This window comes from Raphanus sativus, chromosome 1, assembly GCF_000801105.2.
Source record: "Raphanus sativus cultivar WK10039 chromosome 1, ASM80110v3, whole genome shotgun sequence".
Lineage (NCBI taxonomy): Eukaryota > Viridiplantae > Streptophyta > Magnoliopsida > Brassicales > Brassicaceae > Raphanus > Raphanus sativus.
This window is the reverse complement of record NC_079511.1, coordinates 6,673,095-6,697,043: the sequence shown is the minus strand read 5'-3', so window position 1 is coordinate 6,697,043 and position 23,949 is coordinate 6,673,095. Positions and strand designations below refer to the sequence as shown.

At 32.6% G+C, this 23,949-nt stretch overlaps 2 protein-coding genes and 1 long non-coding RNA gene across 3 annotated transcripts; 1 reads left to right on the top strand and 2 right to left on the bottom strand.

Moving 5' to 3' along the window:
• The first annotated feature begins 4,026 nt into the window (after positions 1-4,026).
• LOC108861633 (protein PLANT CADMIUM RESISTANCE 2) lies at positions 4,027-5,230 on the top strand. Its single transcript, XM_018635542.2, has 4 exons — positions 4,027-4,184; positions 4,409-4,480; positions 4,598-4,810; positions 4,906-5,230. The coding sequence occupies exons 1-4, from the start codon at positions 4,097-4,099 to the stop codon at positions 4,986-4,988; spliced, it is 456 nt and encodes a 151-aa protein (XP_018491044.1). The 5' UTR covers positions 4,027-4,096; the 3' UTR covers positions 4,989-5,230.
• A 10,763-nt stretch (positions 5,231-15,993) lies between these two features.
• On the bottom strand, positions 15,994-17,451 carry LOC108855411 (nudix hydrolase 18, mitochondrial). The gene is made up of 4 exons (XM_018629223.2): positions 17,112-17,451; positions 16,906-17,011; positions 16,705-16,788; positions 15,994-16,601 (listed from the first exon to the last, which is right to left on the bottom strand). The coding sequence occupies exons 1-4, from the start codon at positions 17,180-17,182 to the stop codon at positions 16,329-16,331; spliced, it is 534 nt and encodes a 177-aa protein (XP_018484725.1). The 5' UTR covers positions 17,183-17,451; the 3' UTR covers positions 15,994-16,328.
• Positions 17,452-19,720: 2,269 nt separating this feature from the next.
• Positions 19,721-20,735, bottom strand: LOC130505094 (uncharacterized). The gene is made up of 2 exons (XR_008941574.1): positions 20,510-20,735; positions 19,721-19,989 (listed from the first exon to the last, which is right to left on the bottom strand). It is a non-coding gene; the product is annotated as an uncharacterized LOC130505094 (long non-coding RNA).
• Between the last annotated feature and the right edge of the window lie 3,214 nt (positions 20,736-23,949).

The window sequence follows — 23,949 nt, the reverse complement described above, 5'->3', positions numbered from 1 at the left end:
TAAATTTTATAAAAAAATTATACCCATCTCTTAATTTAATAATTCTATAAGTAATTTTATAATAAAAATTAATAAATTTCTATGTTAAAATAATAGTTATATAAAATTATACATTTACACTTTATACTTAATTGTACATAAGCATATATTTGTATAAAAGTCAGAGCGAATAGGATATCAGACTCTGATTTTTTTTAGTATTTGTAATTTGATTCGTTTTTAACGGATATTGATTTAAATATATTTTGCTTCGAAAAATCACAAATATTCGATGAATCAAATCAAAATTCACGTATAAAATGCACAGTCTTTGACAGATATTTACAACATGAAAATGGGTTAAATATCTAACCAAATTAAGTTTCTCGAATCCCATATACATTGGAAGACCGAAAGATTCATAGTAGGTTTATTGCTATAAGGTCCATTACCCAAAACCCTCTGGGTTTTACATAACTATAGTAGAAACTCTATAAATTAATACACGGTAAATTAATAAATACTATAAGTTAATAATTTTTTCTGTTTCCAAATTGGATCGGTTCAAAATTTGATACAAATCGATAAAATAATAAAATAATAAATTTTCATAAAATCCTATGTAGTTATATGGTTCCACTAAAATTATAAATTAATAATTTATATGTATATACATTTTATATAAATACAAACAAACCATTATATTGTAAGTTCTATATTCACAATTAAATTATTTTTATAATTTCTTAACAAGTAATATATTTAATGATATTTCTAAAGCACACATTTAAATTCTATGAAACATATCTTATATACACCAAATAATATAATAAAATTAATAAAAATCAAAATGTTAATTAATGTATATACGCTAAAATTAAATATGTTTTTTTACTTTAGGAAAAAATATCTTAAAATAAAAAGAATCTAAAACTCTATAAATTAGTAAAATATCAAAATATCAACAATATTAATTTATAGAATTTTTATTGTACTTTGAAAACGTAAAATATAATTACTGTGATGTCCATTAATGCAATCAAAAGACTAAAAAATAATGAACGGGTACGTGTTTGGATTTTCTTGGTCATTTATGAGTCTTGTATCCAAAAGAATTAAATTTCATACAATAAGAGCATTTCATTTATTCATAATGAATTTTAAAACTAAACTTAGATGATGAAGTTTCTCTTATAGATAATATAATTAGATAGGGCATTGCAAACCTTTTAAAACATTGCTCAATTACTTTAATTTTGAGTTTTTTCTTCATGTTAGTAAAGGTGATTCTTTTTTTTTTTTTGAAAATTACATTTCAACCATTTTTTTTACTATTTATCAAACTAAGGGAGGGAGTATATATTATAAAACTAGTAAAGGTGATTCTGACTTATAACATACACAAAGAAAAGTCTACTATACTCCAAAACCTTAAGTTAAGCCTTTATAACAGTGGTCGGTAAATCCACAAAATTATTTTGAAGTTTCATTCTCAAATTTTTGTTTCTACAGTAAATCATAATCTTATATGGCGGCTCATAAGCTCTACCAAAGACTATAAAAGTATATCATCAAAAGCTAATTAAAGGCCATTTGAAATTATCAAATAAGTAAATATCTTACATTATACATGGTGGGTCATATATCTTACAAAAACATCTTACATTTACTGATTTCAAGTTTTGCCCTCTTCGATCTTGTATATATATATATATATATATATCTACTCATACATAAACAAAATAAACTATCATGTTATTTTAGTTTCCATGATTAATACCATTTTAATCTACATAAGTATTTATTTTCCACATTATACAAAATGAAGCCTTTATATATATATATTGTCTGAATGCTGACGACTTCATCAATATCCTCCCCGCTCCACTGATCAGGTTATTATTACTTACTGATAGACATAAAAATCGGCCAATGGACTAGTATGCTCAAAAAAAAAAAACAGACCATTGGTGGCCTATAAGATTAATGATATATACATACATTCACTTAATTATCCAACTGAATAAACAACTACCTCCTTCGTTTTTCTATGGCTAATTAATGCAACCCGTCTACTTGTGATTCATCACGCGTTTTAATGTCCACACCCACACGGCCACACATAACAGACTTAGTTTTTATCAATCCATGCTCATTGACTGGAAGGGAAACAGTACAAAAGGTTTTAGCCTCGAAATACTTCATATACAAACTATATGACACGTCATATATAATATAGCAGGATAAAAATAAATTATTATAGCAGGTTAACATGTTAGATTAATTAGTGTTCTAATATTTTCTCTCTCTATATATATATTCCTACTTTAGTAATATACAGAAATTAAAAAAAATATATATAGAGAAATTTTATGACACTATTTTGTAAAAATGATTGGCGGGGACCTGGAAATAAAGATATTGGGTCAAAGATATGACAATTGAAATAGTCACTTGCGTGCCATCAGACATCTTCTGTATGATCCGGTCTTGATTTCTAACGAGAAATAATATTTATAGAGAAATTTTTGGATTCACCCCTAGAGTGAACTTTTAGGTTCACCCAATCAATAGGATTTCATTATTTAATATTCAGTATCTTTTAAAAAAGTAAACAAAATATTATCAAATTATATTAATATTTTTAAACTAAAAACAAAAATTAATATTAATTGCAAAAAAATACGTTCTAGAAAAATATATTTTTAATACCGTCAGCCAAACACTAAATCCTAAACCCTTAATTCTAAACCATAAACTCTTGGGTAAACCCTAAATCCTTGGTAAATCCAAAATGTTTGGATAAATTCTAAATCCTACGATTTAGGATTTATCCAAGGGTTTATGATTTATCCAAAGGTTTAGGGTTTAGGGTTTAGTATTTAGGGTTTAGGGTTTAGTGTTTTGCTGATTGTGTTAAAAATATTTTTTTTTTAAAAAATCCAACGATTTAGGATTTATCCAAGAGTTTACCATGGATTTAAGGTTTATGATTTAGGGTTAGAGTTTAGGGTTTAGTGTTTTGTTGACGGTATTTTAAAAAAAAAACTTTTTTTACGACTACTATTATTTTCTATTTATCTTTTATTTTAAAAGCATAATAAAATTTGACAATATTTTGTTTCTTTTTTTTAAAGATAATGAATATGAAATACCGAAATCCTAGCGGTGAAACTAAGTATTTCTCTTATTTATACCGTGGAATTTATTATTTATTATCGATTTTAATCAATTATTTTGTTGTTACTTCTTTAAGTTCTTTTTTTTTATCGCGAGCTTTGATAATCTTCCGTAATAACATTTTGGAGCAGAAACTTTCATGAGTTCTACCACATAGTTTTCTCTTTCTAAAATCCCCCAATTAATTTTTGATATTTTAGAGTCATGCATGTAGGATTTTTTAACACATGAATAATGTAGTAGATAACTAAAGGCTATATCTACCATATTGATATTTCATGGGGATATCTATAAAAGAGAGAAATAATTTTATTTTCCAAAATATAGCTAAAACCTATCAAATTTTCCATCACTCTGAGTTCTGAAATAGTAAAACATGTAACTTAAATCAATTAGAAAAGTCTTCTGATTTGTTTTTGCCCCAATGATGCTGAATGTTTGGTTAAAGACTACATATTCATAGTCATAGTTATCATTTCTAGCTCCATGTATCTAAATCTAAAGTGATTTTTTTCTGTTAGAGTTGATTTTTTTAATAAGAGATTATTACATATTTTAATAAAATATAATGGGTAGTTTCAAAGAAGTTCCGTCATAGAAATGATTTTTTTGGTGAAAAATGATTAAAAACAGTGTTATATGTGTGTCATCATCATCATCCATTTTAAATAAAATGGGTTCCTTAAAACAAAACCTTAGAAGAAAAGGTAAAAGTCAAGAAGTATTAAGTAATCGCGATGGCTATATCCTTTCATTTTAACAAAGATAAGTAAATTATTATTTGAAATAGTCGAGGTTAATTCTGACGAGTTAAAAAGATTATGGACTCTAGTGTCCTTATAAATACAAGCATCATCTTCGTTTATATCAAGATATTAAACATATTTTTCGTTATAAAAGTTAATATCCTCCTTTCTGCCAGTCTCTCTCTTTCGTGATGGAAGCTCAACACCTTCATGGCAAGCCTCAAGCTGAAGGAGAATGGTCCACAGGCTTCTGTGATTGCTTCTCCGACTGCGGAAACTGTAATAAAAAAATTCCGGCTGTTTTTATATATTTATTTATTTCCTAGCTCTTTGAACATATATAACTGTACGTATGAAATGATAATAAAGAACTAATCATATGGTTATTATCAGTCTACAGTTTATACTTTGATCTATTTTTAGTTAATTTGTAACTTGATACTTTATTATGGAAAAAAGAATCCAACAAAACTTACTATTGATCTTCCAAAATGAATGAACAGGTTGTATCACATGCTGGTGTCCATGTATTACATTTGGCCAAGTGGCGGAGATTGTAGATCAAGGATCAACCAGTAAGTTTAATTACTTAAATCTTAAACCATATAACAAGTTATATGTATATATTGTCAAATTCAAAGAAAAGCAGCAAGCGATAGCGATAAAATAAATTGCTGTTTTGAAAATTTCAGCGTGTGTTACGGCTGGAGCACTATACACGTTAATAAGTTGTTTCACGGGTTGCGGATGTCTCTACTCGTGTTGTTATCGTGGAAAGATGAGAGCTCAATACAATATTGGAGGCAATGATTGTGGAGATTGCCTTAAACATTTCTTCTGCGAGCTCTGTGCTCTCACCCAACAATACCGTGAACTCAAGAACCGTGGCTACGATGTGAAACTTGGTATTGATTTCTTTATACCTGATTTCTTTTTCATGTTTTATTGTAATATCAAAACATTTACATTCATTAAAATTAATGTGGAATTTTTATTTTAGGATGGGCCGGGAACGCACAGATACAACAGAACCAAGGCGTGGCGATGGGTGCTCCAGCCTTCCAAGGCGGCATGACCCGCTAGGATTCGTTCCTTTGTATGTAATGTATTTATTTATATAATAAAGCGAGGTTTAATCCTCTGTGTGGATTTGTGTAATATGCTTGTTATGATTTATGAAAGTGAATGTATATATTTGTACAATACTCGGTCAAGGATATGACACTTTGACTAACATGTCACTTTGACGTATACGTCTTTTATTTGGTTTGGTCGAGATTGTAATTGTGAGGTTAAATAGTCTATAAATATTTCAATTAAATTTGTTTTTTTTCTTCAAAATTTGCAGATTTGTTTATAGTTGTCGCTGATATTACCGTTTACTTTCTCCTTCGACGTTACCTTTTGATAGGAAAGTTAATTTAACATCCAGGGTTTATAGGGTAAGCACGAGTTTATTAGGCTTTGGTTTATAGTTCGATTAGTTCGATTAGAGCATTATCAACGCAGAAACCGGTGGTGCAATTTCTTAGGAAACTATATTTTGTTTTTTTTGTCAGTAAAACCCAAGAACAGTGCAAGTTTATCTTTCTGAATTATTATTCTCTATAGAGAGCAACGGGCCGGAAGTGATAAAGCCCACTGAGATGAAGCTAAAGCCCACTCCGGAAATGTCTTCTGTGAAGCCCATTCTCTGCAACAGCTCTGCAACAGCTTTCAACGTTCAACGCTCATGTAAAGCGGATGCTCTGCGTACAACGTATCCAGCTAAGACCTCTCCAACGTTCAATAGGTTCTCTTGTCTTATTCAGTCGCCAATCATGTGCTGACACAATGTGTCTAGGGTTAGCTCATGTGTCTGTGTATATAAAGAGTAGTGACGTTGTAACTCAACCTTAAGCTGAATAAGAGAATCTAAAGTTTACATCTTGCGTAAGGTTCTCTAGGTTTCACATGGTATCAGAGCTATGGCCGATACCACGGATCCTTTGTCAGCTCCTTCTCTGACCATTACTCAATGCGTCACTCTCAAACTTTCTTCTTCAAACTACCTGCTTTGGAAGACTCAATTTGAGTCCTTTCTTTCGAGTCAATCTCTGCTCGGCTTCATCAATGGAAGCACTCCTCGTCCTTCACCTACTGTCACTACCGTTGAAGGCGATGTCACAACTGAACAAGCAAACCCGGAGTTTCTTCGCTGGGTCAGAAAAGACCAACTTGTGATGGCGTGGTTGTTTGGCTCTCTGACAGAAGAGGCTCTGCGCTCCGTGTATGGTCTTCACTCAGCTTACGATGTCTGGTTCAGTCTGGGAAAGAAGTACAACCGGATCTCGGCGACTCGCAAGCTTGACCTCCAACGTAAACTTCAAGGTATGTCCAAAAACCAAAAGACGATGACAGAATACCTAGGAGAGGTCAAGAACGTATGCGATCAACTAGATTCGATAGGGTTTCCAGTCACTGAACATGAGATGATTTACGGAGCATTAAGTGGTCTAGGAAAAGAGTATGAGGCTATTTGTACCGTGATTGAGCACTCCATGGACTCTCTTCCTGATATGAGCTTTGAAGACGCCGTCTTTAAGCTTATTACCTTCGATGACAAGTTGCAGAGCCACAAACAAGCCACCGCTGAAGTTTCTCCACATCTGGCCTTTCATGCTGGTAGAGGCTACTCCAACAGAGGACGTGGTTCTCACACTGGCAGAAGAGGTTACAGAGGCAGAGGATCCGGATCATACTCTACTCGTGGGCGTGGGTTTCAACAGCAGTTCTCTGGTCACTCTGGTTCAGGCTCTCGTGGTCCTACTTGTCAGATATGCAGCAAGTTTGGACACACGGCTGCTCGCTGCTACAGTCGTTTTGATCAGAACTTTCAAGTTCCTGACAATCTCCACAATGCCTTAACGACTATGAAGCTTTCTGATCAGTATCCAGGACAAGAATGGTATCCAGATTCGGCTGCATCTGCTCATATCACCAACAACTCTGCTCACCTGCAATCAGCTGAACCATATCTCGGTAATGATCAAGTTATCGTCGGCAATGGAGATTATCTTCCTATCACACACATTGGGTCAATAGCTCTGCAAACCCCTCAAGGTACACTGCCTCTAGAGGATGTTCTAGTTTGTCCTGCAATCACTAAGTCTTTACTGTCTGTTTCAAAGTTAACTTCTGACTATCCTTGCGAGATTACCTTTGACTCTGAATCTGTGATTGTAAAGGACAAGGGAACAAAGCAGGTGTTGACTCAAGGAAAACGGCATAAGAATATCTATCAGTTGAAGGATGCTCGCTATCAAGTCTACTACTCATCGAGACAACAAACAGCAAGTGCTGAAGTTTGGCATCATCGGCTTGGTCATTTAAACAACGAGCTCCTTCAACAGCTTTCAAGAAATAAGGCAATAATAATGCACAACTCTGGTCTACAGAAGCTGTGTGATGCGTGCCATTTGGGGAAGAGTTGCAAGCTCCCTTTTCTTTCTTCTGATTTTGTGGCTTCAAAACCTCTTGAGAGGATACACTGTGATTTGTGGGGACCTAGTCCAGTTGTTTCATCACAAGGATTTCAATATTATGTTATTTTTATTGACAATCACACTCGGTTTACTTGGTTTTACCCTCTCAAGTTGAAATCTGACTTCTACGCAGTGTTTGTTCGTTTTCAAAACCTTGTCGAGAATCAGTTTTCCACAAAAATACAGAAGTTTCAGTGTGATGGTGGAGGCGAATTCATCAGCTCTGTCTTCTTGAATCATCTTGCCAGTCATGGAATCCAACAGCTGATGTCATGTCCACACACGCCACAGCAGAATGGCTTGGCTGAACGGAAGCATAGGCACATCACTGAGCTTGGCTTGACAATGCTCTATCACAGTAAAGTACCACACCAACTGTGGGTAGAGGCATTTTTCACAGCCGTTTTTATTGCGAATCTTCTTCCTTCCTCGGTGCTGAGTAACAACATGAGTCCCTACGAAGCTTTACATGGCACTCCTCCTGTCTATACATCTCTCCGCACTTTTGGTTGCAAATGCTTTCCATATCTACGGCCTTATATGCAGAACAAAATGGACCCCAAGTCTCTGGCGTGTGTGTTCATTGGCTACAATGAAAAATACAAGGGTTATCGCTGCTTGTATCCTCCAACAGGACGTGTTTACATAAGTCGTCACGTCTTATTTGAAGAATCTGTCTTCCCGTTTTCCGACATCTACAGTCAGTTTCACAAACCGACAGACTCTGCCCTTCTGCTTGCTTGGCGCTCTGCGAACCAGCAACAGCCTGATCCTCCTTCTGTTTCTAATGTTCCTGAAGAAGTATTACCTCCACAACGGTCAACTGTTATCACTGTTGGATCCATTCCTGTCACTGTCCCTCCAGTTGCACCAGACGCTGCTGCTCCTCCTTCTCCTGTCCAAACAGATTCTAGTAGCTCTTCTGAGGATTCTGATCAAGACGTACCCCCTGAAGTGATTCCTATGCAACAGCCCCCAACTCATACTATGACTACAAGGGCTCGTGCAGGGATTATCAAGCCGAATCCTCGCTATGCTCTATTTACTGTCAAGTCTGAGCATATGGAACCAAAGACACTGAAAGCAGCTTTACGTGATCCGCGTTGGAATGGAGCAATGGGAACTGAAATTGGCACAATGCATGAAACAGAGACATGGGATTTAGTTCCTCCAAGTGAAGGACAAAATCCTCTGAGTTGTGGATGGGTTCATAAGCTAAAGCTAAATGCTGATGGCACTGTCAACAAGTATAAGTCCAGGCTTGTTGCGAGAGGTAATGAACAGGAAGAGGGACTAGACTACTTGGAGACATTCAGTCCGGTGGTCAGAACTGCAACTATCAGAACTGTTCTTCATGTTGCTGTCACCAAGAAATGGAACATCAGACAACTAGATGTTCAAAACGCCTTTCTACACGGTGACTTAAAGGAAACTGTCTACATGAAACAACCACCTGGTTTTGAAGATGAAGAGAAGCCAGAGTATGTATGCAAACTCAAGAAGGCTATTTATGGTTTAAAACAGGCACCACGAGCCTGGTTTGACAAATTTAGCATGTTCCTGCTTGAGTATGGGTTTGTTTGTGGGTTTCCTGATCCATCTCTGTTCGTCTTTCACAAAGGATCAGACGTCATCTATCTTTTGCTGTATGTCGACGATATGATAGTGACAGGAAACAACAACGATTTGATTCAGAGTCTTCTTCAATGCTTGAATACCCAGTTCAGAATGAAAGACATGGGAGAGGCTCACTACTTTCTTGGTATACAGCTTCATCGTCTTCCTAATGGGCTGTTTATGAATCAAGAAAAATATGCCCGAGATCTTTTGATTACTGCAGGAATGGCAGATTGTGCTCCCATATCCACGCCTTTGCCTCTCAAGCTTGGCACTGTTAGTGGTCAGGATGAGATCTTCCCCGATCCTACCTACTTCCGTAGCCTCGCCGGCAAGTTGCAGTATCTAACCATCACTAGGCCCGATCTGCAATTTGCGGTAAACTACATTTGTCAACGGATGCACATGCCAACTCAAGCAGATTTTTCTCTCCTAAAGCGCATCTTGCGGTATGTGAAGGGCACATACAACATGGGAATCAGCATTGTTGCAGACACTGACTCAACACTGCTTTGCTATAGCGACAGTGATTGGGCCGGATGCAGAGATACACGCAGATCAACAGGGGGCTTCTGTACGCTTCTGGGCTCTAATGTTATATCATGGTCAGCAAAAAGGCACGATACTGTCTCGAAATCTTCTACGGAGGCGGAGTACAGAACCATGTCCTCTGCAGCTTCTGAGATCGTGTGGCTTCAAAACCTTTTGCGCCTGATGGGGCTAACACAGTGTCGAACTCCTCTACTCCTCTGTGACAATCTCTCAGCTGTGTGTCTCACTGCAAATCCAAGATTCCATAAGCGAACAAAGCACTTCGACGTGGACTATCATTACGTTCGTGAACGAGTTGCTCTAAAAGCTCTTGAGGTAAAGCACATTCCGGCCACTCTTCAGCTTGCAGATATTTTTACAAAGTCCCTGTCTCAAGCTTCGTTCTTTAAGCTTAGAGACAAACTTGGTGTCTCTGTTCCTTCTACTCCAAGTTTGAGGGGGAGTATAGAGAGCAACGGGCCGGAAGTGATAAAGCCCACTGAGATGAAGCTAAAGCCCACTCCGGAAATGTCTTCTGTGAAGCCCATTCTCTGCAACAGCTCTGCAACAGCTTTCAACGTTCAACGCTCATGTAAAGCGGATGCTCTGCGTACAACGTATCCAGCTAAGACCTCTCCAACGTTCAATAGGTTCTCTTGTCTTATTCAGTCGCCAATCATGTGCTGACACAATGTGTCTAGGGTTAGCTCATGTGTCTGTGTATATAAAGAGTAGTGACGTTGTAACTCAACCTTAAGCTGAATAAGAGAATCTAAAGTTTACATCTTGCGTAAGGTTCTCTAGGTTTCACATTCTCTACTTTATCTATTTCTGAAAACAATTAATTTACACTGGCATGTGCCATTTAATGCACGGATATAAATAACTAAAATCAATGTTGATTTTACAAAGTGAAACATATTGCATCACATGTTGGTACCCATGCATTACTTTTTAGCCAAATAGCTATAATTATTGATCGCGAATCCACCTGTAAATTATCTAGATACATTCCATAAAGAGAGATAATGAAAACAAGTTTTTCATGATTATCTATGATATCAAAACAGAAGTATAAATATAAAAAAAATCTTAAATTTTATTAATTGTTTATAATAGAATGTCACTAAAATAATAAATAAACATATTTTTTATACTCTTTATCTTTTACTATTTTACTAATGTACTCCTTAATTATTCCTTAATTTTACTATTAACTAATACATTTTCTAAATCTTTAGTAAACATGCTAAAGCACATTATTTTCAAACACAAATCAAAAAATAAATAATAGCAAGTAATCATATAAACATATCCTCATTAAGTCATTTCCTATGACTATATTTTGTGAATATATACTCAACTTCTGAATTTTAAAAGCCTATTTTTAATTATTTTTCTCTAAAACTGAAAAAAAAATCTTGGAAACATAATATATGAAAGATAACTAATTTGATTAAACATTTTTGATAAAATACTTTTTATACTTCCTAAGCTAAAATGATATTAAAATATAAACTTTGCCGTAGTTACAGTTTTGGATAAATACCCTTCTACAGGTCAGTTAATAATGGAAAATTGATGCACCTCAGATTGGCAGAGTTGGCTTTCATGTTAGATCATACCTGAACCATATTTTTTTGTGTTAGCAGGTCATTGCGGGTGGAATCCATGGAACTGCCACAGCAGCAGTTGCTGGCTACTTAGTCACCTTAACAGCCAAGTATGTAGCTGAGACAGCCATGACATGCATATGTATACTGGAAACTGGGCGTCAATGACCATGGTTTCTATTAACTTTTTTTGCTGCTCAGGTATTATCATTGACAACATAGTATAGGTTTGATCGGAGCAGAAGATGTAAGTATATTTATTTGAATATAAGCTCAAATTTTAAATATACATATTATACTATGGTGTAAAAAAATTTACATCTCAAAATAAATTAAACCAAATACGTATTCGCAGAGCTGATCTGTGTCTATCGGAAACCCTAATCGAAATTAGAAAATCTAACTTATTTATAATAAAATGCCATTGTCTTATTAAATCTTTTTAAAAGAAAAATTCTGACAAAAATAAATACAAACCAAATCATTGTTTTTATCGTTTGGGAAAAAAGAAAGTTATCAAAATATTTTTTCTTCTTTTGTAGAAAGGAATCTATCATCAATTAATATGACACCAAAATATAGAAATATATAATAAAATAAAACCCAAACAAACTGTATTTTAAATCGTGGTTACAAAGGCCTAACTGATGTTTAAATAATCATCATTGCTTCAACATGTTGCAAACAAAGTTTTTTGTAAAACGATTAAGTCAATGTATATAGCAACGGGTTATTATATAACTATAATCTGACATCAATTAATATGGTTAACACATGCATGGTTCAACTTTACAATTATATGACTATAACTGACACCAAATGGTATTATTTCTGAAAGCCTTTTAGTCAAAAAAAAATGTTATCATTTCCAAAAATCCATATCAAAAATACATCTATACTATTAAAGCAGAATTCCCCACAAATTTTGCTCATACTTTTCTAATTTATTTATAATAGCATATCACTTCTATATTTATGGCTAATTAATTATATTAGTTATTTCAAAAATATTTACGCATACTACCCAACAACAATCACATATATAATTTTATATGTGTATTACATATCCAAAGCATTTATTTCTATCTATAAATACATAAACAAATGATATATTCGATTTATAATTTTAATTTTAGGTACTAATATTATTATAAGTATAATTATAACTATATAATTATATTTATATTTATATGTTTGGATATGTATATACATTCGGTTCTCGGTATGTATGAGGTTTGGTATTGAAAAATATTTAGGTCGGATTAACTCGAGTTTGATATCTTGATTCTCGGGTTATTTTCCAATCGATTTTTCGGATGTAGATATTATGTCCAAATCGTATATTAGGCAAAAATTATAAGAAATAATTTTGTGAATAAAAAATTTTCAGTGAAATATTTAAAAGAAGAAAATCTCGCATTTTTAAATGCGGATCAAAATATATCTATACTATTAAAGCAGAATCCTTCATAGAATTTTTCCATTGGTTTTGCTATAATATTACAAGTTATATCATTGCCTAAAATAAATCTATCTAATTAAGGGAATATCCAGAAAACATAATAACTTACTGGCCGGCCATTTCAAAATATGAAAATCGACTGAATCCCACGTTGTATAATTTACTGGCCGGGTCCTACACCCATATTATTTAGTTTTCTTCTTGATAATTTACTATAGTAAACACGACCCATCTTCAATCACTTTTCTTATATAAAATAGATCATGGTTTTATATCATAGAATACTAAAAAATGTGTAGACTATATTTTCTCCCATATACCAATTTTTTACCATAATCTACAACAAACAAATATACAAATCCGTGGCATTCTAACATTTTACAGCAAATCATTTAACCATTTCAATATGTATATATCATATTACAATGTACATATGTTACACTCAAAATGGGTTCTTAAAATTATTATCCAAACCAAGCAAAAAAAACTAAAATATTAAATCGAGATTCACAAATAACCAATGGTACTTATATATTTTGTACCAAAAAACCAAAAATTAGAACTGGAACCGGACTATAAAAAAAACTGAAACCCAACCACCTATGCTTATACATATTAGTAAGCAAAAAAAAATCAATAAATTTATCAACTAAATATAATGTCGTATTTTGAAAGTGCAGATCAAAATCTAGTTATTACTTATAACCAAATGCCAACTTTTTATCTTATATGATCATATTAAGAAAATGAAAAAGAAAACAGAGAATAATTCTTCAAAACAGAGAATTATTTTTCATTAGAAAAAGTTAAGATGAAAAACAGAGTACTATTGAGACTTAAGAAAAAAACTGAAGCAAAACACAGAAGAATAAACGAGTTTCAGTTTTGGACTTCAAAATCTGAACACTAACCCAAAGCATTTTAGAATCTAACCAAGAATCAAACTCTAGCCCAAATATTTTAAAATTTAACCTAACAAAAATATAAAATATCTAGCCCAAAATTGTTGAGCCATAGCTTTGACCCAACAAATAATCAGACCTAAATAGTGGATTCCTTTGCTTCCGTCATAGGATCGCATATTCGCAAGATTGCACGGATCAATATGCAGTAGAATGAAACAGTGAAAATCGATTAGAGCATTAAGACCATAAGTATCGCACGTCTCAATCTTCCGTCCTTAACGTGGTTTGACGTGGGTCCCGCCATTAAAAGTCCTAGACTTCCTCTATTTGTCCCTAAATAAGAAACGTCCTACATGATTTGATGAACGTCTTGCCTGTTTTGGTATGGGCCCCATCACAAAAGTCCCAAGCGATAATGATGTTCTAAGAGTATATACAACTCATTTCTATAAAAAAAATCTCTAAAAAAAAATAGAGATGGAACTTTTGCTCTAATAGGTTCCTCTATAATAGAGAAATGTTATATTTGCATTTATAAATATAGAAATGATATTTTTCTCTATATTTAAAAGAGAAAATAACATTCATCTATTTATAAAAGCAAATATAGTATTTTATATTATAGAGAAATACATTGGAAAAAAAAACTTCGTCTCTATTTTTATTCTATTTTAGAGATATTTATTATATGGATGATTTGGAGATGATCAAGCGTTTAGATGTTCTCAATAATTCTCTAAACTATTTTGAACACAAAAATAGTTGGTGAAAAAAGAAGAAATAGGAAAAACTCTTCTTTGATAACATAGTTCTACACATGTCAAATTGTTATATGAATTTTTAGAACAATAAAATATATTTTTTGAGAGTTCTAGTGCATTTCTAACTAATGTTGATGTTCTTAGGTGTAAAGAATTTTTTTGTTAAAAAAAATCTTTTAAGATACTTTACTACCACTTGTATATTTTTGTTGGTTCGCTCATCTATGTTTTGCTTTATGAGATAATTGTATTATTTTTAATAGTGCTATATTAGTTAGATATCTAATGGGAGCATGCTAATGTTGCTCCGAGATCCATAGTGAAAGAGTTCTCAAGTGATACTAAAGGGGAGATATGGCAATAAGTAATAGCGGTCTGGAAACGCAGCGTTAAGGTTGGAGCCTTCTATGCGTTAGCGTGTGTAAGCATAGTAACATGATGTATCCCAATGTATCTACTCAAATTTCTACAGAGGCAAAATGAGATCCCAATACAATCTTCGTGGCGGTGATTTCGAAGATTTGTGTAGCTTTGCTACTTTAACAAATTCCTCTATTTAAGCTTTGGGTCGGTCGTACGTTACCGTGACAAGCCTGAATCAGTCGAGTCTGCGTGGCAGTCGGTCGTACTCTACAAATTACTTTTTGCATGATCAGCAATGGGTCAACAAGAGTAAATGAGTAATGGGCCCTAAAGCGGTCGAATATTTCGTTTAGTCCAATAAATCAAATACTATGGGTCTGTGTCAACGACAAAATTCAGCAGAACTTTGATCGTTTGCATACTGTGGATGGCGTGTTTCGCACCGGATGTTTATTTTTTGCTGTGTACCGACAAAGCGGATGACATCTAAGACGTGGAACATCCGAGTTTTCCACAACTTATAATAACAAAATCGCTGTTTAACTCGAAGACTTATAAGTATTTTTAACTTTCCAGTTTTCATTAAAGCAGGTGAGAAGTACTAATCAAAGTTATTGGCTGATGACACTTTCAAGTAGTTGAGAAAAACAGTTTTATACGACCATCTCCAAATGCGAACGGAAGTTCTTCAGAAGATGAAGTCGAAGAAGCCAAATTTCAGTGGATGAGCTAACCACGTGTAATACATCACCATCATGTTCTTCGTGTTACTTTTATTGTCCCGACTGGCTAACTCCTAAACAAATATTACCGAGGACTTGGTGGCATGTCTCTATTTTAACTAAAAATATTTTTTTTAATAAAAAATTTTCCCTTATACAAAGATAAATTTTGCATGATAACTTATATTATAAATTAATTAATTTTATAACATAAATGCAACATTTTATTTTATTATCAGTTTACAAGAAAGTTTATACAATTGTAATTCAATTGATTTTTAAAATAGTATATATTATTATTAAACAATAAAATTTCTAAAAATTAACTCACAAAATTAATCTAGTGACTTTTTTCTTTCTAAAAACGTTTATCTTTGTAGAATAGATGTATTACATTTAAGTGGTGGGTTTGCAAAGCCTTCTCCTTATCATAATCGTTATTTTTTTTAAAAAAGTGATTACGAGCTACATAGAGACATTAAATGTATTAAAATTTGGCAAAATTATTTTAATTTTATAACTAAATGTTTTCTTGTGAAATTTTATTTTCTGCATATTATTATCTTTATTAATCTTATTTAGAGAGGAAATGTAAAATGAATCAGATCATATACGAAGATGGGGAGAGATACAAAGAGAGGAAATGTAACTATACAAATTTTTTGTTTGCAGTCTCTACTTTTTTATAATCTTCTTCCTCCCATCTTAAGCAGTTGCACAAGCATAATACAACAACAATCACAAAACGTTTTTCTTTGGTAACAAACCGAAGTTCCAACTAACCCCACGTGGCCACGTATCTGTCGGTCGGTCGAGTTCACATGGTGTACTCTTGCTTCAAACACCTAAAAGTCTACAATCTTCTCGTTGCTCTGGCCTAAGATGTTAATAATAATCACGAGCACATGAGAGATTAGCCTTCATTTCAGCAGGTGGAGATCAATGGAATCTTCGTGTCTTCTTCCATTGGCTTCATTGATGGTGACGAAGAAAGCCTGTGGACCAAAACATCCAAAGCTTCCTTCATCCACCAATCTCTACAAGCTTCTCTTGCTTCATCTACTTTCATCCATATTCTTTGACGAAGATGTTGTTCAGGCCAGAGCTCAAGCTCATCTTTCACAAGCATCGGGAACATTAGTCCTTCATAGAATGTTCCTCTGCTTTTGCTCAAGAAATCCCATTTTCCAAGTTGTCTCTGCTCAAAGATCAACACACATACTTTTTAGTAAACTTTTAAAAACGATTACAGTAAGATGATAATCCCAAAACGGTATTATACGATCAGCCTTAAAGTTTACCTCGACGTCTCCAATAACTCCAGCTTCTTCCAAAGACTCTCTTGAAGCAGCTTCTTCTACAGATTCATCAAGCTCCCAACCACCCTGACATTATTCAAATAAATTAAAGTACATAGTTAATACCCTGAAGACTAATAACCACGACTTAGGGTTTAATTCTTTTTGTACTTAATCATGTTGGGTGTTAAAACAGTTAAGTACCTTCGGGAACATTAGAGCATGACCCTTCTGCGATGAGATGACCAAAACTTCAAATTCGTCGCTAATTGTGCCATCGCTCGAAATCTTGAGTCTATACGGTATACACCTACAGTTTTCACACAATCGTCAAATATCAGATGCTTAAATCACACGAAAGACAAACCCTAGATTGGTTAACTTATACGATATCAGATCTGTCTACGTACCCTACGACTTGACGGCGTCCCTTGTTGTATCTTTGGAACTGACGACCAGTACGAGAAACCACGCACACCATTTTATTTTATTTTTAAACAAAGGGCTTGAAGAATCTGAACCTAAACCTCTGGATTGTATAAAACAAGAATGATCACGGTTTTGTTTGGACGGCTAAAATGGAAGACGAATATGGACAAGAGAGAAGAACCCACGAAGTATTTTTGCCGGTATGGAGATCGAAGTTACAAAAACTGTTTTGAGTGTTATAATAAAAAGAGTGGATAGGAATTATGAAGTTATGATAGGTGAGTGAGAAACGATGTAGATGAGACAAAAGGCGTTGTCTCTGCCTCTTGTGTGGCTTATCCTTTTTATAGAGAAACGGCCGAATTTTCTTATCCATTTTCCAAAAATAATTCATAATCTTTTACTTTTCTAAAACATTTTTGTTTGGTTCCATATCGCTTTTCGTTTTATTTGGTAATCTTTTACTTTGTGTATATTGTGAAACTTGTGTTTGGTGTAATCATTAGAGAGAAATATGGATGGTGAATGACGTTTGGTCATTTCAACAACCAAACATATTTAGTACTTCAATGGTTATGTTTTTGCACAAAATATTCAAATCAATTGTTGATTCATTCATTAGTTTCAAAACCGCCCTAGTTCAGAAAAAAAAAATTGATTAAATTTTCAGAATTCTTTTTTCATATTTCTCGAGCTATTTGATGACTGTCAAGTAAAAAATCATTGAGAGAAAAGGAGCAAATATGAACGTGAATAATTTACTTAAAAATCTGTCGATTGCATATTGATTGGATGTGCATTATGGATTGAAAATTTGAAACGTAAACGACAACTTTTTTAATAATGGTGCCGTGGCCCGTATAGTTACGGAGTTAGGGAGTAAGGCATAAAATAAATAAATCGAGGTATGGAAGAAAATGATAGAATCATAGAAGTAGTTAAGATTTAGTCACTGCATGTAAATTTCTCCGTCGTTTCGTGGTGTTCAGGTTTATGTCATTGTATTTTTTTTTTTGTCAACATGTGTGTATTTAATAAGGAGAGAACACACATAACGTAACTATAAAGTATAAATATAATCTTACAAAGTTACAAAACAAAATAAACGAAAGTCGCTTTCCGTACGCGGCTCGTTAATGTTTACACCGCGGGACGACATCTCTTCCATTCGGAATTAAAAGTTTTTGTCACATTTGAATATTTATAATATTTGTTCGGGTTTGATTTGGATAATTTGTTTAAATATTTAGTCGATTTTGATTGATACCATTTTTTCTGATTGGATTTTGTTCGGTTTTTAGATTCAGAATTTTTTTTACCTCTAAACTAATTCAGACAAATATTTTAGCTCCTTCTAATCTTTTCAAAATTGAGTTATTAAATATCATATGTACCATACTTTCAGATAATATTGCAAATATATTATAGAAAAATCAAAATACTTTTTCTTAGATTATTTAATTTTGTTTATGTTTTGTATCTAATATTCTATATTTGATTATTTAGTTACAAACTTTATAATTTAAATATATAATCTTCATTATTTGAATTGATTATATATTCACAGTTATATCAAATCATTTGATCCGTTTGATTTGCATTTGTCTCACTTGATCTGTTTGATCTTGAACTACTTTTACCATCTGAAAACTTAGCACATGAAAAATTAAATATTATCGACATGAAACAATGGTTTCACCAGCTTCGTGATATATTTTATTATAGTTTATTAAAAATTGCAAACTAATATTTACTCTGTTTCATAATAAGTTTCATTCTAACATTTTCTGTTATATAAAAACTAAAAAAGTATCACTTTATAATTCTAAAATAATTTATTTTTATTTTCAACTGGAAATTAATTGTAAACTACATTGATTTTATAAATAATTTTATATATATTAAATACTATTAGTAAAAGAGGTATAATTAATAACATCTTACATGTATTTCTGTCATTTTCTTAGTCTATGTGAAAATATCAAAATGACACTTATTTAGAAACAGAAGGAGTAATAAGTTACAATTTAATCATTTCACAGTGGTTACATAAAGAAAAGGGATTACATGGTTTATCTTGAAAGTTGGAATCATTCCACTATTGGATACGTATGTAGGTGCACAGTGCACTCATATGTGCGTTGTTGTACCTAGATGCATCGAGGTTCAACAAGTTTTTTTAGGGCTTATTGGCCAAATAGCCATATTTTGATGACAAATTAGGTAACTAACATTGATTTTGACATAATTTAATATCAGACTCTTTGATCATGTTCTAGCCGGTTATGCCCCTTCTAATAATAGGTTGCCAGTAGCAATACATAAAATAAACGACGTGGTGACTTATTATGGAATATAAACACGCGCATAGCAATTCACAGCTGGAATCCAATTGTCTCTATCATATATGATAGACGAATATGTATCAAATAATGGATGATAATAATACACGATACAGTCCAAATATTAACGAAACGGAGAATAGATGAAACATGCATTGTTATTCTATGTGGCATAATAGTATAGCTCATTATGGCGGCATATGAATATCATTCTCGTCCAATATTACATTATATTATGTTTTATTGGATGTCATAATAAATTCTATTCCATTTACATTTGATATATTTGTTCTCTTTACAAAATCATATACACACTAATATAAAACATATATATACACCGATACAAAACTCATATCAAGAGAAAATGAAATAACAATGAACATGCATGAACCCACTAATGTATTCTTGATCACCTCAATCCAACAGAAGTTGAAATCGTTGTTAATCATTTTTTTCAGTGGGTTCAAAGCATATCTCAAGCAATGTATTTGGAAGATCTAGATCGTCTATGCTAAACCTGAAAAACAAAGTAAAAAGGAAATATGGTTATGAAAGAATAATTCATTATATTTTATATAGAAAATAACATTTTATATTTCAACAATATGATTATTGATAAAGAATGGTAGCACGTACTTTACATATCAATCAATTCAATTTCAAGTAGAATAGTTTGTCAGTCGATTCCATCTCAAATAGAATAGTTTCAACATATAGTTTTTCTATTCCATCTCAAATAAAATAGGCGTAAGAGATCTCACACAAAAGTTGCATTATAGATGCTATTCCATACAACAAACTATATTACTATACTATTCACTGTGTATCTCCCCTAAAATCCAAAATTCAGATTTAACAAGACTAAGAACAACCGGGGAAACTCAAACCCTAAATCGATTGATAAACTTTGATTTGAAAAATCAGATCCGAGATGCAATAGTAATGACCAATTATAGTACCCGAATTCCGACAATAGCTCAAGTAGAGAAAAATAACATTGTATGAAGAGATTTGAAGGTAAACACCCGAAAACTTACAGTAGTTACAGAGATCTGACAACAATCAACGGTATGAAGTGGAATAGAGACGATTTGGTTTTACTCGCCGCTGAAACTTTAACACCATCGTGTGCTTGACGATTTCAGACGAGAAGAAGATGATGCGTTTACAAAGAATGAAGAAAAAATCAATAATTCAAAACAAATCCGGTAGAGATGACGATGTGAAGCGAAGCTGTGCGAGAGAGAACTTAAAGACTACGAAGATCCCAAAAAGTAAAAAAAAATATGTGAACTCAATAAGGCCACATTTTTCTTTTTAGATATAATAATTAAGAATATTATTTTTATTTGTTCCAGGTTTTACCGGTTTCAAGAAGGGGCAGTATAGTATTAATTTATAAAGTTAACGCTGTATATAGAAACGTTAGGGAAAATGGTTATGCAGTGAATTATGCGTTTTTTCCTTGTTATACGGCCTAATTTCCCTTTTTTTTTTAGCTAGAATGACCAAATGTGAAAATTGTGATAAAGTAAGCTGTGGATGCGAAACCTAATATTTCCTCCTTTTTCCAACTTTTCAGCCACTTCTTTAGGAATTTTCATCCAAAATGTATCAACCATCTGCAAGTTTATGTAAAATCTTGCGTGATAAGATTCTCTGTAGATAAGATTATACGACTACCCACAAGAAATTACTACATAAGATTTTATTGTTTGTAAAATGTTAAACCAAATAATGAGGTTTATTGGAACGAGCTTTAGCTTTATATATTTGATGTAAAATTAATGTTGTAATTTTTTGTACCTGTATAAATTTTTGCTATAGAATTTTGGTTGGAAAATTTGATTAGATTTATACTTATAAATTTGCTAAAACCAAAACATAAGTGTTTTAGGTATTTTACTTTCTAAAGCCAAAAAGGAAAATAAAGGAAAGAAAATTATGTACCTTTAATTTATAAAAGATTTGTGATTGAGAGACAATTTTAGATGCAAGATTCTACATTACTTCTAATTTCTAAAGCACTTATCATCATCACCTCTGTTTAACAAGATCAGATTGAACAAGAATAAAACATGATTTTACTTCATACATTATATCAGGTCAAATATACGAAAGATGGCATGGCTCAGGCTCTTGAGATTATACAAAATCACCTTAAACAATATGTTCTTATTTATTTCTTACAACGATTTTGATATGTTAACAATATGATATATAAGTTTCTAAAGAGAAAAACAAAACACCTTTTGTATTTTTTTTCACCTTTTGTATTTTATTAACATGAAAACAAAAAAAAACATTTTCACAATAATGAGAAAACTATTATTAATTTAGTAACATGATTTTATTAAATGCATTTAAGAATATAAATATACACGACGTTTTACTAATTAACTCTGGGACTTTAATACATGTTCATTTGTTTTGAGATTTAAATATTTGTGTATGCTATATGATTTTTTTTGTCTTGTACCTAGATGCATCAAGGTTCAACGAATTTCAGTTTTGTATTATGTTTAATCAGAATTACAAATGTGAAAATTGTGTCTGAGGTAAACGTGGATACAATTTCTCATTTTTCTTACTTTTTTTCAATTTATCATTACTTTTCAACTTTCCAGCCATTCCTTTATGATTTTTCACCCGAGACCTATTCATCAGCCCACAAGTTTCTATAGGATATCGAGTGATAAAATCCTCTTTAGATACGGTAAGATATTGATGGTGACTAAATGGAAGTAGCAATAAACATACTTTAACGCTTGTCTCGACTCACACAGTTAATCCTCAACCACTAAGCCACCGTTTAGTTGTTTTTTGGTGTTCTGGTTTGACTTTGTGTTTGTATGTTGATTTTTTATATTTTTAACTAAGTTTTTTCTGACGAAATTCAGCAAATGAAAACTTCTAACACAACAGTTTAGTTTATCTTAACATGTCAAAGAGATGGGAGGCCAATAAACCACTTCAAAATATCAAGATATGGAATAGAAAACGAAAACGATACGGGGGAGAGGTAAACGAGGTCGAAGCCGTGGATACCATACTGTTTAGTGTTTTCATATTCCTTTCTTGTTTCACTAGGCTTGTGTATCATGAGCTTCTTTTTTTTCTAAGTTAACGCCTTAGCTGAATATGAGGATTGTCTCATCACATTTTCTAAAACTCTTTGGTGTAAAAACCATACCTTGTATCTTGTATGTTTTTAAATTGAAAGTTTTTTTCAAAAAAAAAAACACAACAGTTTAAATAGGTCGTAGTTTTTTTTGGGTGCAATGATAAGTCGTAGTTATAGATGACAAAATAGCAAAGCCATTTGAACTCACATGTATTCATAAACTTAATACTTTAATATAATCCAAAAATGTATATTCCGATAAACTAGGACGTAGACACGAGCACACGAGGCTATCCTATGATTATATGGGCAATAACACAGCAGTATGCTCCTTGTCATTTATTATCAGCTTGCTATATTTTAATTTAATAATTTTCTATAAATCATCAATGATTAAATATCCTGAAGGATCATACTACTAAATTAAGAAAGCTTGATATATAACTTTGTTGGAGAACAAGACAAACTAATTTAACTAAGGCCATGTTAGTTATAGTGTTTGATCATCCTCCAACATGAATTGGAATTATGTGGCAATCATAAATTAAATATAATAAGAAATGGTGAAGTGAGATTGAGTTCCTGATTCTGCCGGTGAGGATGGTCGTGCTTAAACCATGTGCACTGATGATGGACTGTCCCTAGACCATGACCAGTGTGGGGGCACTTTTGTTGAACCAACCAAACATTTATTTGAAAAGTATACTTACAACAAGTAATACCACATTATTACAATACAACCAATCCAATCGGTGGTTGGGGGGGGGGATTGGGGGAGGGGTCAATTGGTATGCATGGTCCTGGAATCCTAATAATTACTCCCTCTGTTTTTAAATAATACATGTTTTGAGATTTTCACACTTTTTAATAAAACATATTAAAATTTACTTATTAGTGCATAGTTTTTTATTTTATATTTCCTATATTTCTAAACCAATAAAATCTCAAGAAATGCAATTAATATTTTTGAGATTCACAATTATTCATAATTAGTTGACAAAAATTACATTGAAAATATGAAAAATACATCTTTTTAAAACAAAAAAAATTCCTAAAACATACATCTTTAAAAACAGAGGGAGTATAAGTTACATTTCCATCGAAATCCATCATGGGGAGGGGGGGGGGGGGGGGTCAATCGGTATGCATGGTCCTGGAATCCTAATAATATAAGTTACTTAATTTCCATCGAAATCCATCATTGATTGAGTCGTATTTTTTTTTGTCAGTTACAATTATTTTATTAATTTAAAGCAAATATTACATCGTTGACAGAACTTTTTTTTTTGTTTGAACACGTATCGTTGACAGAACTAGATACACAAATACAACCAATATCTTATCAACCATACG